At 34.9% G+C, this 19,635-nt stretch overlaps 1 protein-coding gene and 1 long non-coding RNA gene across 10 annotated transcripts; one reads left to right on the forward strand and one right to left on the reverse strand.

Moving 5' to 3' along the window:
* Window positions 1–6,038: 6,038 nt before the first annotated feature.
* On the forward strand, window positions 6,039–6,620 carry LOC107061836 (uncharacterized protein K02A2.6-like). Its single transcript, XM_015311734.1, has one exon. The coding sequence runs from the start codon at window positions 6,039–6,041 to the stop codon at window positions 6,618–6,620; it is 582 nt and encodes a 193-aa protein (XP_015167220.1).
* A 6,131-nt stretch (window positions 6,621–12,751) lies between these two features.
* Window positions 12,752–18,810, reverse strand: LOC102596123 (uncharacterized). Of its 9 annotated transcripts, XR_001474261.1 has the most exons (8): window positions 18,643–18,809; window positions 17,780–17,823; window positions 17,376–17,510; window positions 17,100–17,126; window positions 15,574–15,855; window positions 14,250–14,462; window positions 13,351–13,595; window positions 12,753–13,251 (listed from the first exon to the last, which is right to left on the reverse strand). It is a non-coding gene; the product is annotated as an uncharacterized lncRNA (long non-coding RNA). The 9 variants fall into 9 exon arrangements; XR_001474258.1 differs by having other exon boundaries at window positions 12,752–13,251; window positions 17,100–17,510; window positions 18,643–18,810; XR_001474257.1 differs by adding an exon at window positions 15,177–15,197 and having other exon boundaries at window positions 12,752–13,251; window positions 15,574–17,510; window positions 18,643–18,810.
* Window positions 18,811–19,635: the final 825 nt, after the last annotated feature.

A 19,635-nucleotide genomic window follows, 5' to 3' on the forward strand; every position in this document is an offset into this window, starting at 1 on the left:
TGTTCTTCATGCGGCAAGTGGGTGTCCGAGAAGAACCCATTTGATTCGGGGTAAATTGCTCGAGAGAGAATTTACCCCCACTATAGTCTAGCCTAGTCACAAATATTCAACGGATTTATTATCAAAAGCATGTACCCAATAGTTTAGTTTATCCCATATTCCTATCACATCCCAAGAATTCCCTCTCCTTGATTAAGACTCTTTGCATTTTTGCTATTTTTGGTTACTTGTCACAAACCCCCATTGATAATTGACGCTTGCGTCACCCCTTAGATTTAACATGTTTATATTCGATAATTCTTTTAGCTATGACTAATTAGAACTAAAATTTATATTTCTATTAATTCGCAAGCCCACTCCCTTGGGACTCGACCCCAACCCTTGGTTGGGTTACTTTACTATTGTACGATCGTAGACACTTGCATTGAAAGTTGTGTCTTGATTACGCAAACATCAAAATGGTGCCGCTGTGGAGGAGTGGTGTTATTTGAGAATCCTTAGTTTAGTAAAAAATTTGTTCTTCTTAATTGTAGTTCACTTACTTTAATTTTAGTTTCGTTTTGCATGTTTGTGTATTGAAGCAGAAACATGGATATGAATGATCATTATGGGTATCAAACAGATCACCCCCTCTTGAAACTGTTGAACCTAAGGGACAACCTCCTAACGTTCAAATAGGTAGGAGATGAAACCATTCAGGAAATGTGGCTGAAGTTTAAAGCAGTGCTAGAACCATCCTCATCTCATGGGATGATCGACAAAGCGTTACTGGAATGCTTCTATAGGGGTCTTGGACCCGAAAATATAAGTATCACCGATCAACTTTTCACAGGTGGTATGCTACACCAGCCCTATGAAGTAGTAGCAAATCTCTTTGATGGCATGGTTGAAACTAACAAGGAAGCCCAGAAGAAACACGAGTGGGATGCACTAGTAGCTCAAGTAGACATTCTGTCCAAACGAGTCATGGAGTTGGAAGCACAAGCCACGGAAAAGGACAAGCACTTCTCCCTATGAGAGTGTAAAAATGGGAAGAAGGATGAGGGCGTGAAAAATGATGGAGTTCTCTCACTCATTCAATAGAAAATTGAAGCACAAGACAAGATGCTGAATAAGATGAAAGAGAACATTGAAATGCTAAATGAAACGTCAACCTCTAACTCCATGACAATTCAGCTGCAAGATACCCAGATAGGCCATTTGATATCAGGTCGCTATCCACCGTTTGCCGAGGATTGGCCTAGTTACACCATAGCCGACTCCGAGGATGAGGACTAGGTGTTAACTTGTGTCGTGCCATGACGTTAACTAAGGCATTGTTTGGGAGGCAACCCAAAACCCTTTGTTGCTTTATGTTACTTTGATAAAATAATGGTGTTTTAATTATGCAGGAAGAAGTGTCGGAAGCATTTGGAAAGAAAGAGATTGGCGAGGGAAATGTCGATTGGCGAATCGCTAAAGTATTAGGTGACTCGACTCACACCGCTGTTTGATCCAACCCATCTTGGGTTTGGGGTCTATAAAACTCAGCGGTCCCAAAGAAATGATTCGCGAGTCACCGATAAGCTCGGCGACCCTGATTTGTATTGCCGTTTAGATCCCCACATTAACAGGGGGATTCTGTAAAACTCGGCGAGGAAGGTGATTGCTCGGCGTGACGCCGAATGGTTCGGCACTCACGACTAATGTCGCCGAGTGGGCAAGAATTGGACGGTTTTTCAAGCCAAAGGTTAAAAGTTTCAATTTCCTATGCTCTCCCTCATTTTCAAACTTTGCAAACTCGCACCTAGTTTTATTCTCAATATCGCTGCATCTCTATTGTGTTTTGGTTATTAAATTGTGCTTGGATCTGGATTGCGTTGCCGCCTAGCATCTAGTAGCATCTTAATCAACAATCCAAGGTTGGTTTCTGAGCCCTACGTTCCTTTTATCAAAAGCTGTGCTCAAATGCGATGACATTACTTTGATGATGTGTGCCGGTCCTCTCTGGTAGGATTAAATTTTTTGTTTACATGCTTTGATTCGATAATATTGATTGTACTGAGTTAAATAGTTAATTCCTGAAAATTGTGCCCTATAGTGGATGAAAAATTGTGGGTTATGCATAAGTGTCGCTAGGTCTGAGCCTAATTTGGCTATTGCATATTTTGATTTTGCTTTCGGGGGTTACGGAGTTGAATTCAAGAAGATGGGTTGAGAATAGGTACGTTGAGCCGTTTGGCGAGCTGGGTTGAGCTCGCCGAACCACTCGGCAGTTCGCCTAAAGTCCCTATCTCGCCTTTAATTCAATGTTAAATGTGTTGTTGATTCTGTAACTTTCGGCGAGAAGCATGATGTCATCAAACGCATTCGGCGCCTCGCCGAAAGGCTTCATGTTCGCCCTTTGTCTGCACCCTTGTATTCCCTGTGCACTGCACTCGGTGCACCACCTAAGTCGTTGAGCGCTTCGCCAACTGGTTCGGTGAAGTGATTCTGCAATTGAATGGCCTTGCTTTTGTCTGAATACTTTCTAACTTTTTTTTCAAAGCTTTGCAGAAATGGCTAGACCGAAAGTAGCTGAAAGAGATACGCCACCCCGACAAACAAGAGCAAAAAATTTCAGGAAAAATACAAAGGCAATAGATCCTCCCAAAATGGATAATGAGGGCAAGAAGCCTAGTACAAGCAAGAGAACAAATCCCCGAGACCCAATTATTCTCTCATGGAGGCGTGGATTCTTCACAGCTATCCACTCCTTTCTAGCGGCTCATGACTTGGACAATCTCAGTAAGTCAGCTGCCGCTGAATCTTCTAAAGAGGCTTCGGGGACCATTATCAAATTCCAAGCTGACACATCGAGCACTGATACCACGACAGATGGAGAGACTGCATAGATAGAATTTCTCTTTACCTCCCTCTCTGTCTTTCTTTATTTTACATTTCAGATTCTGTGTTATTGCATTTGAGGAAAAATATTTTTATTTGTGGTGGGGTGAGGCTACCCACCTTTGTGTACTATTAATGTTCGTACTTTGTTTATATTTGGGCTTTGTGTTTAAATCGTGTTTACACTGCTTTCTGTGGATGTTTGAGCTTGTGGCTCCTTTTATTTTAAATTGCAAAATGATTTTGACCCGTCTAAAAATTTTTGCCACCTCTCTTGTGTTGAATGTGGATGTTCTTTTGCAAAATTTAAGTCTTGGTTCCGATCAATACTGATGACTTGAATAGTGCTCTCAATCGAACGAACATGAATGCGTGGCTACGATGAGACCAAATGAAGTTGTATAGACAATATGTGAACTCTTTACATCTCGTTATGACTAGCCTAGTATCGAATTGAGTCTTTTGTGATGATCATTGCACACTAGCGAAAGTGTGGAGTCTTGTTTGACTTATAGTGTAAATGCCTAGTGTGATGAGCTTACTTGTGAACTTGCATGATGGATCCTAGAATTTGCCCCGTTGGTCCGGTCAACTAAGTGATGTTATCTCTTGACATGATCTTAGGCAACTTCTAAGAGTGTGAGCCAATTTGACATATACCTCTTTTGTGACCTACCTCGTGAGTTTGTGAACCTAATTGTAACACCCTTTGAGCCTTACCTTCCTTTGGAAGAAACTTGATGAAAACTAGACCTTTCTTTATCCATCACTCATAATTCTCATGAAGTTATGGTTAGTTGAATAGCCAACTTAGGCCAAAAGCCTAAGTTGGGGGTGTGGTGAAAAGAAAAGGGCAAGTCAAGAAGTGCAAGGAAAGTCTCCTCTTACCCAATGGTTTTGAGAAAAATGGAACCCCTCCATATAAAAAAAAAGAGAAAGAAACAGAAAAAAATGAAAAAGAAAGTTGTAGAATAAAGTACAAAAGAAATGGGATTTCCAACAATTCATGGAAAGTGATAATAGGATGACTTATGAGCACTAAAGAAAATGATGAAGGAAGAGGAAAGGAAGTGTTGTGAGTACAAATGACCATACATTTGCACTCAGCCCCATTACAAGCCTTGAAATAACCTTTTTGATCTTGAGTGAGCTGAAACAAATGTTGATTGGAAAATACGGGCAAACCTATAGGTGAAATTATGCATTGTGTTCTTCTTTGTAAGTGTGAGCGTTGCATGTGATTCCGGAATTTTAAATGATTAAACCATTGTGTGTGAATATGGAATCACTCCTTAAGTGAGGGCATTTGAACACTTTGGTTGAGCTTGAACTTGCATTTGAAGCAAGTATTGTGAGCATGAGATTATTTTATATTGGTGAGTCACAACTTGAATCTTTGAGTGCACATTTGATCTTTGCATAAGTAAATTGAGTTTTGTTGTGTGCATTCATGATTGAGTCTTGTGTAGCACTGTTCGAGATACCCTTTTTGAACGGCTGAGCTTGAGTTTGCTTGAGGACAAGCAAAAGTTTAAGTTGGGGGTGTTGATCAGTCCACAAATTGGACTCATTTAGGGCTATATTTTGATAGAATTAGTGTCCTCAAATGCATATTTTATCTCAATATCTGATGAAAACCCTTATGTTTCAGGTAGTTGGAGTTTGAGGGAAATCATGAACACTACTGAGCAAAAAAGGAACAAAGGCAGCTAAAAGAACGAAGAAATGAAGATCTGAGAATTGCCGAACCCATTCGGCTAATCGCCAAAAGGTCTTATCCTCGCCTTTTGTTCCAGTGTGTTGGGCCCTGAAAGAAAGGATCAAATCGGCGGTGAAAAGGAGCAGTCGTCATGTTGCCGAGTAGTTCCGCGAAGCAGTACTATGTCGCCCAATGATCCAAAACACGACGAAGCTAAAGGAAGAGCAAGACGGCGATGAAACCTACCAAAGGCGGATCGCCGTGTTGATCGGTGATCTCGACTAACGACGTCGAATGATCCGCTGTAGCACAGATTTTTGAAAACTATAAATACTCGTTCAGAGTTGTAGCTTAATAGCAGATTTTTAATATATAATTTTTAACATAGATTTTTGAGTTCTAAGTTTGGAGAGGGTTTTGAAGAACTTAAAGATTCAAAGGGTTTCAACTCCAAGAATTTGGACTTGGATCTTGTGGATTCTTCACTCTTTGCTTGTTTTAAGACTTAAATCTTCATACCCATTTGAATGCAAACTCATATTGGTATAAATTTCTATCTCTTTTACATGTGTAACTAAAACTCCAATTCTTGGGGAGTGATTTTGTGAATATGGGTTAGATTATATGTTGGGTCTTGCTTGTTGATGGTTTATTGTTGTGTAAATGTGATTTCATTTAGTAGTTGTGGTGGAACTTAATGAAATTGTAGTTACAAATACGATTTCACCTTTGTGTTTTCGACTTGCTCGAGAGAGAGGTCGTAAAACTAAGACTACTAAATTGATGGCCGGTGGGAGTGGGTCGACATGAGGTTCAGCTCGAGAGAGTGAACCCTAGTCCTTCTCCCACACACTCAGCTTGAGAGAGTGAGTGGGCTAAGACGAAGGTTGTTTTTCATGCGGCAAGTGGGCATCCGAGAGGAACCCATTTGATTCGGGGTAAGTTGCTGGAGAGAAAATTTACTCCCACTATAGTCTAGACTAGTCACAAATACTCAATGGATTTACTATCAAAAGCATGTACCCAATAGTCTATTCTAACTCGTATTCCTATCACATCCCAAGAATTCTCTCTCTTTGATTAGTACTCTTTGTATTTTTGTTTTTTTTGCTTACTTGTCACAAACCCCCATTGCAAATTGACACTTGCGTCACCCCTTAGATTTAACATGTTTATATTTGATAATGTTTTTAGCTATGACTAATTAGAACTAAATTTTATTTTTCTATTAATTCTCAAGCCCGCTCCCTTGGGACTCGACCCCAACCCTTGGTTGGGAAGTTTTATATAAACGAAACCCGGATCTGAACTTGTTGAGATGTGTGGATGCTGAAGAAACCGAGAAGATCATGAATGAAATACATGTTGGGGTATGTGGACCACACATGAATGGATATGCCCTTGCAAAAAAGATACTTCAAGCTGGATATTATTGGCTCACCATGGAACATGATTGTTTTCGCTTTGTGAAAAAATGTCATCAGTGCCAAATTCACGGTCACCTAATTCATTCACCTCCTTCAGAGTTAAACCCATGGCCGCTCCTTGGCCCTTTGTTGCATGGGGAATAGATGTCATCGGACCAATTGAGCCAAAAGCTTCTAATGGACATCAATTCATTTTGGTCGCAATTGATTACTTTACCAAATGTGTGGATGCAATCACTTTCAAGGCAGTCACTAAGAAGGTGGTTGTGGATTTTGTGCATTCAAATATCATTTGCCGTTTTGGTATCCCAAGAACTATCATCACAGATAATGCTGCAAACCTTAATAGAAATTTGATGAAGGAGGTATATGAGCAATTCAAAATTGTGCATCACAATTCTACTCCATACCGACCAAAAGCCAATGGAGCTGTGGAGGCTTCCAAAATGAATATCAAAAAGATTCTCAGGAGGATGGTTCAAGGCACCAAACAATGGCATGAGAAGCTGCATTTTGCACTTTTGGGATATAACACAACAATGCGCACTTCGATTGGTGCAACTCCTTATTTGCTGGTGTATGAGACTAAGACTGTGATACCCGTGGAAGTCAAAATTTCATCTCTTTGAATTATTGTCGAGGCTGAAATTGAGGATCTGAATGGATCAAAACCCGACTAGAGCAGCTCACATTAATAGATGAGAGACGATTGGCGTCCGTCTGTTTTGGTTAGCTTTATCAGCAAAGGATGACTCGTGCATACAACAGAAAGGTGCACCCAAGACATTTTGAAGTAGGTCAACTGGTCTTAAAGCGCATTCTCCCGCACCAAGAAGAAGCCAAGGGAAAGTTTGCCCTAAATTGGCAAGGTCCATATCTTATCAAGGAAGTGTTGTCCAAAGGAGTCTTGCACCTTACTGATGTGGAGGAAAAATCAGAGGCATGATTGGTAATGCGGACGCGGTTAAAAAATACTATATCTAATGTGTTCTAAGATGCTCTGACAAATTTATGGTTGGGAAGAAAAGGGCTCCTCGTTCAAAAATAAAATCAAAAAAAATTCTCTCTTTGAAATTTTGAACTACATTTGACCTGATTCCAAAAGGATACATAGACAACCCTTTGGGGTTCAGTCATACCAAAAAATAAATAAATAAATATTTATGTACTGGGGCATTTTTTTAAAATTTTGATAGAATAATGTCAAAATTGTAATTCAGTTTATGATTCTATTTTAGCAACCGATATTTGGACCAACTGTAACAATGATAGATTCAATGTGTCTTGCACAGACAATTGATCATCGGAGACAATATTATTGAGTCGGAAAAAAAACTTGTGAGTGAAAACCCTTGTGGGCACCATAAGTTAAAAAAAAACTAAAGAGAGAGTCTCATCGGTGAAAACCTTTGTAGGCACCATAAGGCTACAAGAGAGAAGATCTTATCGGTGAAAAACCCTTGTGGGCACCTTGAGATAAAAGAAGAGAACATCATGAAAATGACTGAGTGGAAGAATTCTGCAAAGGGTATCATTTCTCGACACATCTGCATGAAGTGTTTCTAGGATACAAAGATCAATTTAAATTGATAATGGTTCAGATTTTAGGAACTAGACAACTCAAACGGATCGGGGGTCAAGTCCAAAGTGCATGTCATGGTTCACTCAAAGTCGACATATGCCTCCAGATAAGTTTCATTTCTCATTTTATTCAAAGGGATTTTCCTCGTTAAGTATAAGTCTTTCTTGATCCGATTTTCACACTCTTAAGTCTGATATTTTTCTAGTCTTTTCGGTATAATCTCTTAGCAAAACAAAGTAAAAGATTACAAAGCTTACTGCGGTTTCCCAAAAGTGAAGCTTGTGTATCTAAGTTGGCATGCCATCGAGCAATGACTAAAAATACCTCAGATATTCAAAGGAAAATTCATTCTTTGGGAAATCAATCGCACCATGATATTTGGTAGAACCAAGAAGATCAAGCCCTGAATTGACAAAAAGGAAGTTTCAAAGGGTTGTTCAGCCAAGGGTTTGGAATAAGAAATTGGTCCAGAGTATGGTCAAGTCATTAGAACATCAAGGTCACGAACCAATCACCATTTTAAACTAACAATTTTCTCTTTCTTTTGCTTAGCACAGGAACAAAGGAAAATGTAGGATTACAAGTCAAAAATGAAACACCACAAAAAAGAAGTTCTCCAAAGTCCTCACATGTTTGTTGTTTCATCTCATGTTATTTGCATTCTTGCCTCTCAATTCAACAGCTTCGGGCAATACACATCAATCTTTCATTCAGGTGCAACACACATTACCCTGAATTCCAGGCAATACGCACTAGTCTGAATTCTGTGCAATATGTAGCGTCTTTCTTTCATGTGCAATACGCATCAGTCTGAATTCCGTGTAATACGCACCCGTCCTTTATTCATGTGCAAATGCACCAGTCTTTCTTTTATGTGCAATACGCACAAGTCTGAATTCCGTGTAATACGCACCCGCCCAATATTCATGTGCAAAACACACCAGTCTTTCTTTTATGTGTAATACGCACCAGTCTGAATTCTGTGCAAAACGCACATGTCCTTTATTCATATGCAAATTACACCAGTCTTTCTTTCATGTGTAAGTCACATCAATCTAAATCCCATGCAATACGCATCGATATTTCACTCATGTGCAATATGCACCATATGCATATCCTGAGCAATACGCTCCAGTATTCATGTGCAATATGCATCGTATTCATATTTTGGGTGATACGCCCAATCTTAAGTCAAACCGCAAAGACAATACGTCTCATTTGGACATCTTAGGGCAATACACTTCATTTCTCCTTTTCTTTCTAGGATTACGTCCTAGTTCAAGATTCTCCTTTTTTTTCTTCTCTCCTAAAAGAAACACATCAGATTTGGATTCTTCATTTTGTGTTCTTGAGTTTTGAGTTTCAATCGTCAACTCAAGTCAAAACATGCACTTGAGAATGATCCACAAGCCACCAAAAGAGCATCAAGATCAGTCTCAGAGATAAAGCCGAAGATCAAGAAAAGACCCTAAGAAAACATATCAATTAGGGATCTTGTAACTACTATATTGTAAAGAAGCAGAGTTCTCTAGCTCATTTCTTTTATGTAACTATAGACATTAGATGATGACAAGCAATAAGAAGCAATCTTTTGACCACAATGTCTAATAGTTTCGGCTATCAAATTTTCTTGAACTACACTGACATGATTTCCTTTTAATCAAGGATATGTAGGCAACCAAAGCGAGGTCCGGTCATCTTTTTTTAAAATGGATTCAACGGAGTTTGAAACAATAAAAAATTTGTCACTTTGTTCACTTTCTTTGCTTGAAAACTCTTCATATTTCCAAACAAAGAGAGGCATGCTGTGAACACCTAATTTTTGACGTGATTAATTTACTCCTGCAATATATAGTAAGGTCTTTTCTTATATTTTATTTTGTATTTTGTATTTTGGTTTGTTTGTCTTTGTTTGTATTGTTTTTTTAATTGGCCCAAATGACCCAATTTTGATTGAATTGGGTTGATTTAGACCCAATTCTAATAGCCCGAATCAATTTTGACTCGGTCCAATAGCAATGGTTAAGATTGAATCTCAATCATTCATAACATTTTGATCCAAGGGTTCTTATGTGACCCTACCAAAAAATACAAAAGACTTTAAAAATCAGAATTTTGGCCCTATTTTTTTTTATTTTTTCTTCTCCCCTTTCTTCCACCTACCACCATCACCGCCGACTGGCCGCTGCCACTGCCACCGCCGGCCACCACCGCATGGTCGGAAAATTTCTCCAAATTTTACCATTTCTTCTTTCACCCTCCTCTACACAAATCCACAAACCATTCATCTTTATCCATAGCCAAACTTCAAAGATCTAAGAAAAATCGAACACAAGTCATCACTTTTTTCTTTAGATTTGTGAAGTTTCGGTCATTCCCATCCTATACCATTTAAATAAATGTGTAGAGCTCTTCAAGGGCTATCTTTTGATGTAAATTTTATGTCAAAAAAAATTCTGGTGAAGTTTTTCGGCGACCCCCATTCACCCAAAAATTTATGTCAATCTTTTTCTCCTCTCATTCTCTATCTGAATCCGCCACTATCACAACCTTTTAACCATATAAGTCGTTTTGGTGCTGGATTATGTATTGTTTTTGTTAGTGTTCTTTAAAGTTTTATCATGTTGAACTTTTGTTTGAAGTTTATTTTGAATTTATTTTTATTTTTTGTTCAATTTGTTTTGTTTGATCTTCAAGATAGGTTAGAGGGCTAGTTCTTCTTTTGAATTTTTGGGTCTTGGTCAAATGAGTCTACATTTTAGGCCTATTTTAAATTTTCAGATGGCTCATTTAGCTATTATTCAATTAAGGGAAAATTAGCTATCTAGTCATAATATCTAACATAATTAGTCAAAACAATTGCACTTGAAAATATTTATTTAAAATGTCAGAATGTCAATATTTTCAAAAATAATTTGTATCCACGTTTTATTATTTATATTTCATTTTATTTATCAAAAGAGTCCATCATTGGACCAAATTCTAACCAATAACCGATTAAAAATAAAAATAAAACAAATACAAAACTATCCATTAACATTCTTTCCACATCTTACACTTTTCCCACCTTTCACGTTTCTCAGTTAAAGAATTTATTTTTCCCACCTTTCACGTTCCCAGTTTCTCTTTCTTCATATTTTTCTGATAACCTAGAAACACAAATTATTCAAAGTTCTCATTGATTCTTCAACAAAATCTCTATATTAATTCAAGGAATTTCTCGGTTGGTAAACAAAATCTCTATATTAATTCAAGAAATTTCTCGATTGGTAAAGGTAATTTCATTTATTTATGTAGATTTCTTTTGATTTGTTTTCAAAATCACCGATTATGGTGTATATTTAGATTGTATATATTACGGATTTTCCGTCATTTTTTTCAATTTTTATGCGAGTTTGTTTAAATATTCATCTAATATTTATGTATTTCAGATTTTTAGTCTTTTAAATAAAAAATTTCAATTTTTTTGTGATTTCGTTTTAATATTTTAGATTTATTAGAATCTACAAATTCATATGTTTATTTGTTTGATTTTTAATACATTTATATTTGATAATTTCGAAATTTGCTTTTAAGATTTTAGATTTGGGGAAAGCATATGTCATTCTACAATGTCTGAATCAATTAGAATTATTAAAGGTATACCAAATAATATTTAAACTTTTGGTGAATTTTCCTCATTTGATTTGTGTATTACCCAAAATTATGGCCAACAAAGAATGATGCCGGAGCTATAAGTGACAATGAAGCACCTCCGCGACATAGCAGGATTAACGTAGCCTTTGAGAATTGTGATACAATTCAAATAGATTAGTCATTGTCTATTTTTTTGTATTGTCAATCCTTTTAATTAATAGACATTAGTTTTTGGATCATGTTATTTTGAAAAGTAATGAACCCTTCTGAAGTTTCAATGAAGTTCTGATTTTATTACTGTAAAAAGTCTTGAACTTTTTTTTTCATAATTTTAATGTTTTGAAGTTTTGAAGTTTTGTGGTATATGTTTAGATATCTTTTTGTAATTAAACTGCTAACTCAAAATACAAGTTATAAATTAACAAATTACAGTATATTTATGTCTATATTATACAGGTCTTGATCATAATTGTATTTGTAAGACATATTTTGTATTTTATTTTGGTTAAAGCAATACATTTGTGATATTGAAATACAATCTAATCCAGTAAAATACTCTCTACAATTTTTAAGTTAAATACTCTGTACAGTTTTAATCATAAATGTATTAGCAAGACATAGTTTTGTATTTTATTTCGTGAAAGTAATTTTGATGAAAACATAATATATAAAATTGTGACGAATACAGTATAAGAAGGGAAATACAAACTTATTTGTATTCATTTTGCGTTTGAAATACAAAATGATATTAAAATACATAATGATATTTGGAATACAAACTGAGCCAGAAAAATAGTTACTACAATTTTAAAGTGAAATACTAATAAAATAACAAAACTAGATATTGAAATATAAATACAATTTAGTTTGAATACAATTTATTCTATGCTTTATGTTTTCACCAAAACAGTATTTTCAGTGAAATAATAATAATATAACAAATCTGGATATTGAAATATAAAGGAATAAGGGTCTAAAAAATACCCCAACTTTGGTAAGATTTGTTGTTGCGATACTAAACTTTCATAAGGACCTATTACCTCCCTAGACTATTTAATACCGTATTTTTTACCCCCTGAACTATTTAATAGTGTATTTTAAAGGTATATATGTTCCCACGTGGACACATTACTATTTAGAATTTTGCATTATTTTTTATGTCCACATGGGCAAATATATATGTTTAAAATACGATATTAAATAGTCTAGGGAAGTAATGGGTCCTCATGAAAGTTTTAGTATCGCAACAGCAAATCCGACCAAAGTTGGGGTATTTTTCAGACCCTTATCCCAAATATAAATACAATTTACTTTGAATACAACTTATTCTATGTTTTATGTATTCACCAAAATTGTATTTTCAATATCAATTTATATTACTACTAATTTGTATTTATATTTTTTATTATACATACTTCACAACTGTCTTTTTTTTTTTGTACTTGAACTAGAATGCCAAAAGAGGTGTATTCATCATAAATATACACCAACAATATTTTGTTTTTTAAGTTATACACATCTTTAGGTATATAGATTGTATTTCATTTTTTATATTATCGCATCCATAAATCTAAATGATAAATCTTTCAAAAAAAAGTAATGGTTCAAAAGAAACTATTATCTACTCAGATTACGTGAGCAACTTCCAATACTATAAATTAAATATGCAGTAGAATATATAGGAAAATGTCAATTCATCTAGAGCAAGTTAAGATGCACTTAAAAATAAAAGCAGGAGTAATAATTTGGACAGAGGAAGGAACAGAGACATATATTGGTATCTTCAGTAATACAAGTAAATTAGGATGGTAACAAAAATGAAAGAAAGTTAAGTAACTTGGAGAGGAACAACACGAAACTTTACTTGAAAAAATCTTCAGGATTAGGAGGGCAATCATAATTTATTGTTGGACAATCATAGTTCACTTTCAGATGATAAAATAATTACCACATATGTGCTGAAGGCAAGAAATGAGGTTTGGTATAAACTTTTTGAATCAGAAATTTCTGGAAACCTGAAACTTCTTGTAGTGAACTAATTCCTTGTGACGACACCTGGAGAAGTAGACAAAAAATTATTAGACGATTGCAAGAGATATATATATAACATGCGATGTAATCAAATGTAAGCAACAAACTACCTTTGATGACTCGGTGATAAATGAAGAATGGAAACTGTCTTTCTTGCTTAAATCTTGAGCGACTTTTTCAAATCACTAAATAAATAACATATGCTGATGCAGTATTGTATCCAAAATATTTTGAATTTGTCCCAACAACTCTTTATTTAATGAAAGTCATAGAATAACTAACTTCATCACCTTCATAACATTAATTGATGAAGTGTGCCAGCAAAAAGTATGATGGTCTAACCTATAGCAAGCTTCTGTGTGAAATTGAAGATGATATTAAAACATAGACATTGATATCTTAACAAATTTAGAGTGATATGTATTGATTTTTGTTTTACTATATAGAAATTGGAATATACAGATGCAACATTGAAAGTTGAAAAGAGGCAAAAAGTGTTTCTACCACTATCACAGACAATCAGCAAAAACATTAGAGAGATTCAACATTGAAAGCATGAAAACAAAGAGAACGAAAAAAACACATCAGAAGAGGGAGATGATACTTCCCAGCCTGAAAGAGAAAGAAATCACAGAGAGTTTGAAATGATAATTTGATTCCAAAAGAATGGAATAAATTCTCAAACTTTTGCATCTTTCTTCTATAACTAATCAGGCGGGGAGGGGCGGGACGGGGAGGGGAAGGGATTAGAGTTCTCATTATAAACAACTTAAAAGTACCTATTTCAAGAAAGACATTATAATGTCTTTTGTGAAATCTGCGGGACATGATCAATAGTATTATCAAAATGAAGCATCATAAACCGCCAAGTAGTATATAAGAGACTCCAAGAATCTGGTTGCGGATACATTCTTGAAAGCATCACATATATTATATAGTTTTCTCAAGTTCATCCGTCAGTAGTAATGTGATTATATTCAAATATTGTCTCACTGCTGTCATAAATTACCTCTGTATGAAACGTGCAATTGAATCCCAACATGGAGCAAACAAATACTGATTTTCACGTGTCAATGCTTGATTTCTCCGCTCTTGTCCTAACCTTTTCCAGTACATTAACTGGAACAGTTTTCATCTCACGAAAGCCTTGTATGATGTATGTCTAACTTATTTCTTCCTGGGTCATCTTGTCAAGTTGTCACGTCAACTCCCATTTAGTTATCTGCTAAAAGAAAGCAATAATTTAAAACTGCTTAGGAATTAGCTTTCAATTCATCATGAATTTACAAAAGGATACATAGAACGGGCCAACATGTTATTTTGTTTACACCATGTTATTTTGTTTAGTTAAATATGTAGTAAAGATCAAGTGTGCTTATTTACTCTTCAAAATATTACACCATGGCTACTATGACAACATCTAAAAAATTATATTATGTGCATCATAGTCTCTTAGTTATAATTACATACACTTTCAATGTTGGGGATCTAAACACATCTTCTATTACTGATGCAAGCTTTTTCATCTATCCCCTCGTTTGAAATCATAAAATTCACGCGATGGGAACTTTTGTATATTGTCTATCACTCTAGAAGGAAATTCTACAAATGTAAATTAATTAGAGGTTGTAGCTCAGAAACACCTAAGGCGTAAAATTTACTTGCATGAGAGCATTGAAAAAGACAGAATAAAATATATCTTGAACTGAAAAAAATAATACAGTGGTATCAATTAATTAGTAGCCTCCTTTTAGGTATGGTTAGCTCTTTTTTATCTTACGGTCATGGGTTACCCCAACCATAGGAAGAGAGGATTCATCATGTCCGTAAATACATTCTTGATTTTGTTCTCTTGTTACCTCTATTTGTGGGTTTCATTATGTCTACAACACCAGAAAAATTGATAAAAAGAAAGCGTCAGAGAAGGTAAATTTACCTTGGCTTAAAATGGGAGTACCTGAAAGTATAATAATTAGAACAGTTATATGATCCAAGTGCTTCTAAAAAAGTAGATCACCAACTTTTTGAGCTACTAAAGGCTATTTTTATGTAACACCAAGGATAAACTGATAACTTTGCAATAAAAGGATAAGATTAGCATGAGAAATTCTAGCTCAAATGGTCGTTACAATACCATTACACTCATTACACTATGTAGGGGGTTACTATGCTAGAAACATTTTTTCTTAAATCTTAATTTTAAGTTGCTGAATGAAAGATCCAAAAAAAATTGGCGTTGGGTGAGAATGTGATCATATTTGTGTAATTGGTCATATAGTAAATAATTATTTTTGGATGAAGCTAATCTACTAAAAATACAAAATGAAACATACCTCAAACTAAAAAAGAAATTAACAGAGTGACATCAATTAATTAGCTGCCTCCTCCTATGTATGGTTGACTCTTCTTGATTATGCAGTCATGGGCTAACTCGTCCGTAGAAAGAGGGGGCTTCAGCATGCCCGTAAATGAATTATTGATTTTGATCTCTGGTAATATATGTTTGTGGGTTTCATAATGTCTACAGCACCTGAAAATCTGATTTAAAAAAAAATTAAAAAGAAGAAAAGTGACAGAAGAAGATTAACTCACCTTGCTTGCTTGAGATGGGGAACCTGCAAGTATGAGTATTCAGAAAAGTTAAATGAACCAGTGCTGCTTAAAAAGTAGACTACCAACATTTTTAAAGAAGCAAGACTATTTTTATACAATACTAAAGATAAACTTATATATTTTCCATTGAGGATATGATTAGCATGCAAAATTGATCTCAACCGGAGGGAAAGAAAATAAAAGTATAAATTAGCTACACATGAAGTTATGCTAATGCAATGCAGAATATTACTTGGTTGTGCAAACTTTTTTTGTTGTAGATACATACATATAAAAAAGCCAAATAAATAAAGCATCTTATCCATAAATAAAACATCTTGTCCTAAAGATATTCATCAAGAGAGAGGAAAATCTTATACAACAGACAATTAGTTAGTTGGATAACGAAACTTATGATGACTACAATTTTAGACAGTTAGAAGAACGGATAATTATTATAAAACAGAAGGAAAAAACCATATACATCATACGATTAGTTACAAGGATTTTCAGCATGCTCTCAAAATGGAAGGAACTGTGGAACTCGCTCTATGTAAACAAAGTCCAACCACCATGTACCTCATTTAATTTGTCCTTTTATTGATTTATCTGTATCAGTTTAAGAGTTTGACTAAATAAGATAAGTACACACAACAGACCCTCATTGTCATTCTTCTGAATTAGCGAAATAGAAAATCTCGAAAACTATTCTGCTAATCTTTAACTACATCCTAGAGATATGAGCATGAAATAACTTTAAGATCAAAATCTCACATGAAAGGGGAAAAGGGCAATAAAGAACTTACCAGGCGAAGACTCAGAAACTCTGAGTGCGCATATCTCATAAGGTTGACAACCAGATTAGTCGAGATTTTTTATGAGAGTAACATCAAGGTGTAGAAGTTCATTTAGTTCAATTGATTAAGTTGACTTGCAACATGTGGTGTAGTTATTACACTCGAGAAGGATCATATTTCCTAAGTCCTAGTTGGTGCCTTATGCACTGGGCATCTCTATAATTTTACGATAATTATTGAAGTAATTTTCAAGAACCTAAAATGGTAGTATACTTTTATTAACATTCAATGCAAATCAAAGTACACCAAATCATCAAGAGAATAAGTGTCACACCATTTGGTTTCACATCTTATTATGCTCTAGGGGATCGGAATTTCTGCAAAAACATATATAAGTATTGGAGAATCATAATGATAATACCACACATAAATTGATCACAAATACAGTTCAGTAGAAGAAAATGTTGTACCTTGTAGATGGGAATTTTGAAGAACACCTATGAGAAAAGGGAAAAAAATACAAGAAATTATTCAGTTGACTCAGGCATATGATCAAACACTTTGGGTGCGCAACTTTACTTCGTTTACTTCAATGTCACATCATCACCAAAGAACTTAGGTGAAAAAATACCAAAAAAGAAAGAAAGAAATGAAGTAGGTACCTCATCACAGAGCAAACTTCTTAAGAAGCAAAGAAAATAAAAACATAACTAAAATCAGAATATACATGTCGAGGACCATTCAACCTTTGATTCAAAGAATTGTGCTTAGCCCCCTGCCCATGAAACGACTCTACTGTAATGGTTTTAATAAATCTCCTACTGCAGTTCGCCTTGGACCAGATCCAGAACTGTTCTCAACAGTTTGTGTAGCCATAAATCCTATTGTATTCATTGAGATAAATTTGTATGAAGGAGAAGATAGAGAGAAAAGGGGGTGGGGTAATACTTAATAGGACACCAAATAATATATGTTATGAAGAAAAATGACAAAATATATTTGAATTAGTTAGTCAGTTGACATTTTGACAAAAACATTGGTAGATAGGCAACATGCAGCACTGATAGTGAAGTTGGGAATATGAAAAGCAATGTTGATTAATAATGAGCAAAGTAGTTAAACACACTTTTCTTAGTCATTAGACACTAACCTTTAAACTTAATGAAACATCAGAGATGGTTGTTTTCCTCTCCCCTGAAAAAAAAGAAGCAGAAAATTTGTTAGGAGAAAATGACAAATCTAACCTTTTAACGGTTTGAAGTGTAGCAAATATTTAGAAATAATATTGAACAGTTGCAAAGAGAGTAGTTTGCTAAATGAAGAAAGTTGTGTTGCTCTGACTCTCTAAAAATGTTACGGCACTCATGTCGGATCCTCCACAAAAGCATTGTTTTTGAAGTATCTGACATGCATCTTTAAATATTTTTGAAGAGTCCGAGCAACATCGGTTGAAAGAAGAATCAAATAGCTACAATTCCAAAGATTATTAAAATACAACTCGTTGACTTAGTCTTCTGATTCAATTGTTAAATTCTGGTGCTTTGTGTAAGTGCTTCATGATAAGTTCATTTGAGACTTTCATCAAACACATTGTGGACAGTAAATTTCATAAAACACAAGAAATTACAAACATATTAGAAAAACGTTGAATTGGAGTGCTTACCACTGAGAAAATTAAGAACCAACATACGAGAAAAAAGGTCGAATTGGAGAGAAATACATCATCTAAGAAAGTGTCCCAAATATTTTTAAAGATAGACTAAGAAATAAAATACTAAAATAAAAAAGGCATCCATAAATTAGATCCAAACCTAAAAAACTAAGAAATAATACGCTAATTAGTTGGAACATTTCAGCAATATCGTGAAATTTCTGGTTCAAACACATGCAAAACTAAAATAGAACACCTATCCAGAAAAGCCCAATGAAGAAGCTTCAATGAGACGATTCAAATAAAGGAGAAAGACGAATGAAGCAAAATTTGACAAAAATAGAGAAAGTAGTAGGACTAACCATGACTTCTGATGTGTTTAACCAAATTTGCCTCTAGTGAATTTACAGAGAGCTGTAACGGCAAAGAAGACTGACTTCAGAGGAAATTTGGTTGAGGTGTGGAGGAGTAATGGCAAGACACCTCTTTCAAAGTATCTACACGTAGCTTTGTAAACTTGTTGTCTATAAAGTATGATTATTAAAGCCTCTTGTACATGCAATTAACTAATGCCGTGTTAGTCCTTTGTTTTTGACTTATATAATATACAATATACAATACAATGTACAATTAACTAATACCGTGTTAGTCCTTTTGTTTCAAGAAACAAAACATTGTACTTTAAGTGGAATACACGTGTTTGTGTGTGAGAGAAGGCAAAAGCTTAGAAAAGTCAAATTGTAGATAGTACATCTAAATATGAGTAATAATGAGTAATAAAATATCTGGCTGGCTAAGTATAAAAAGACAACACACGTGTCACCAAATAGAGGACAGATGTCTCTATTACAATGAATTCACCAAAAGTAATCTTCAGATACCAAAATGTCCTTATTTGTGTCATCACATTTTCAGCACAAGGTACAATTATTTTAAGGAGTAATTTCCCTAGATAGTCACCCATGTTTGGGAAATTACCTTGGAATATCACTTATGTTTGTTTTAGGACCACAATATCACCCAATTTTATCTCTTTTCCTCAAAATATACTTGCACAAAAAAAACATTATATCTCTCCTAATAGAATGTCATGTCACATTATTCCTTTTCATTATACATTTTTTAAAAAATTTAGACAACCCATATTACCTAGTAAAAAAAATTACATAGCCCAAAAATTTCTACCCTAGTTCTAGGGGATTAGGCGGCAAATATATGAGCTCCTTCGATTCTTCAAAAAAAATATGTGGCTTCCTTCGATTTTTCAAGCGAGATAATGTTTTTATATGGGCACGAATGGGCAATGGCACCTTTTTGTTGAGTCCAGAGCCAAAAGTGCAACTTTTTTCTTTAAA

This window comes from Solanum tuberosum, unplaced genomic scaffold (assembly GCF_000226075.1).
Source record: "Solanum tuberosum cultivar DM 1-3 516 R44 unplaced genomic scaffold, SolTub_3.0 scf00171, whole genome shotgun sequence".
NCBI lineage: Eukaryota > Viridiplantae > Streptophyta > Magnoliopsida > Solanales > Solanaceae > Solanum > Solanum tuberosum.

Bases quoted from the DNA above. Each gene is read 5' to 3' on its own strand.
- LOC107061836 (XM_015311734.1), top strand. From the start codon at position 6,039: ATGTCATCAGTGCCAAATTCACGGTCACCTAATTCATTCACCTCCTTC.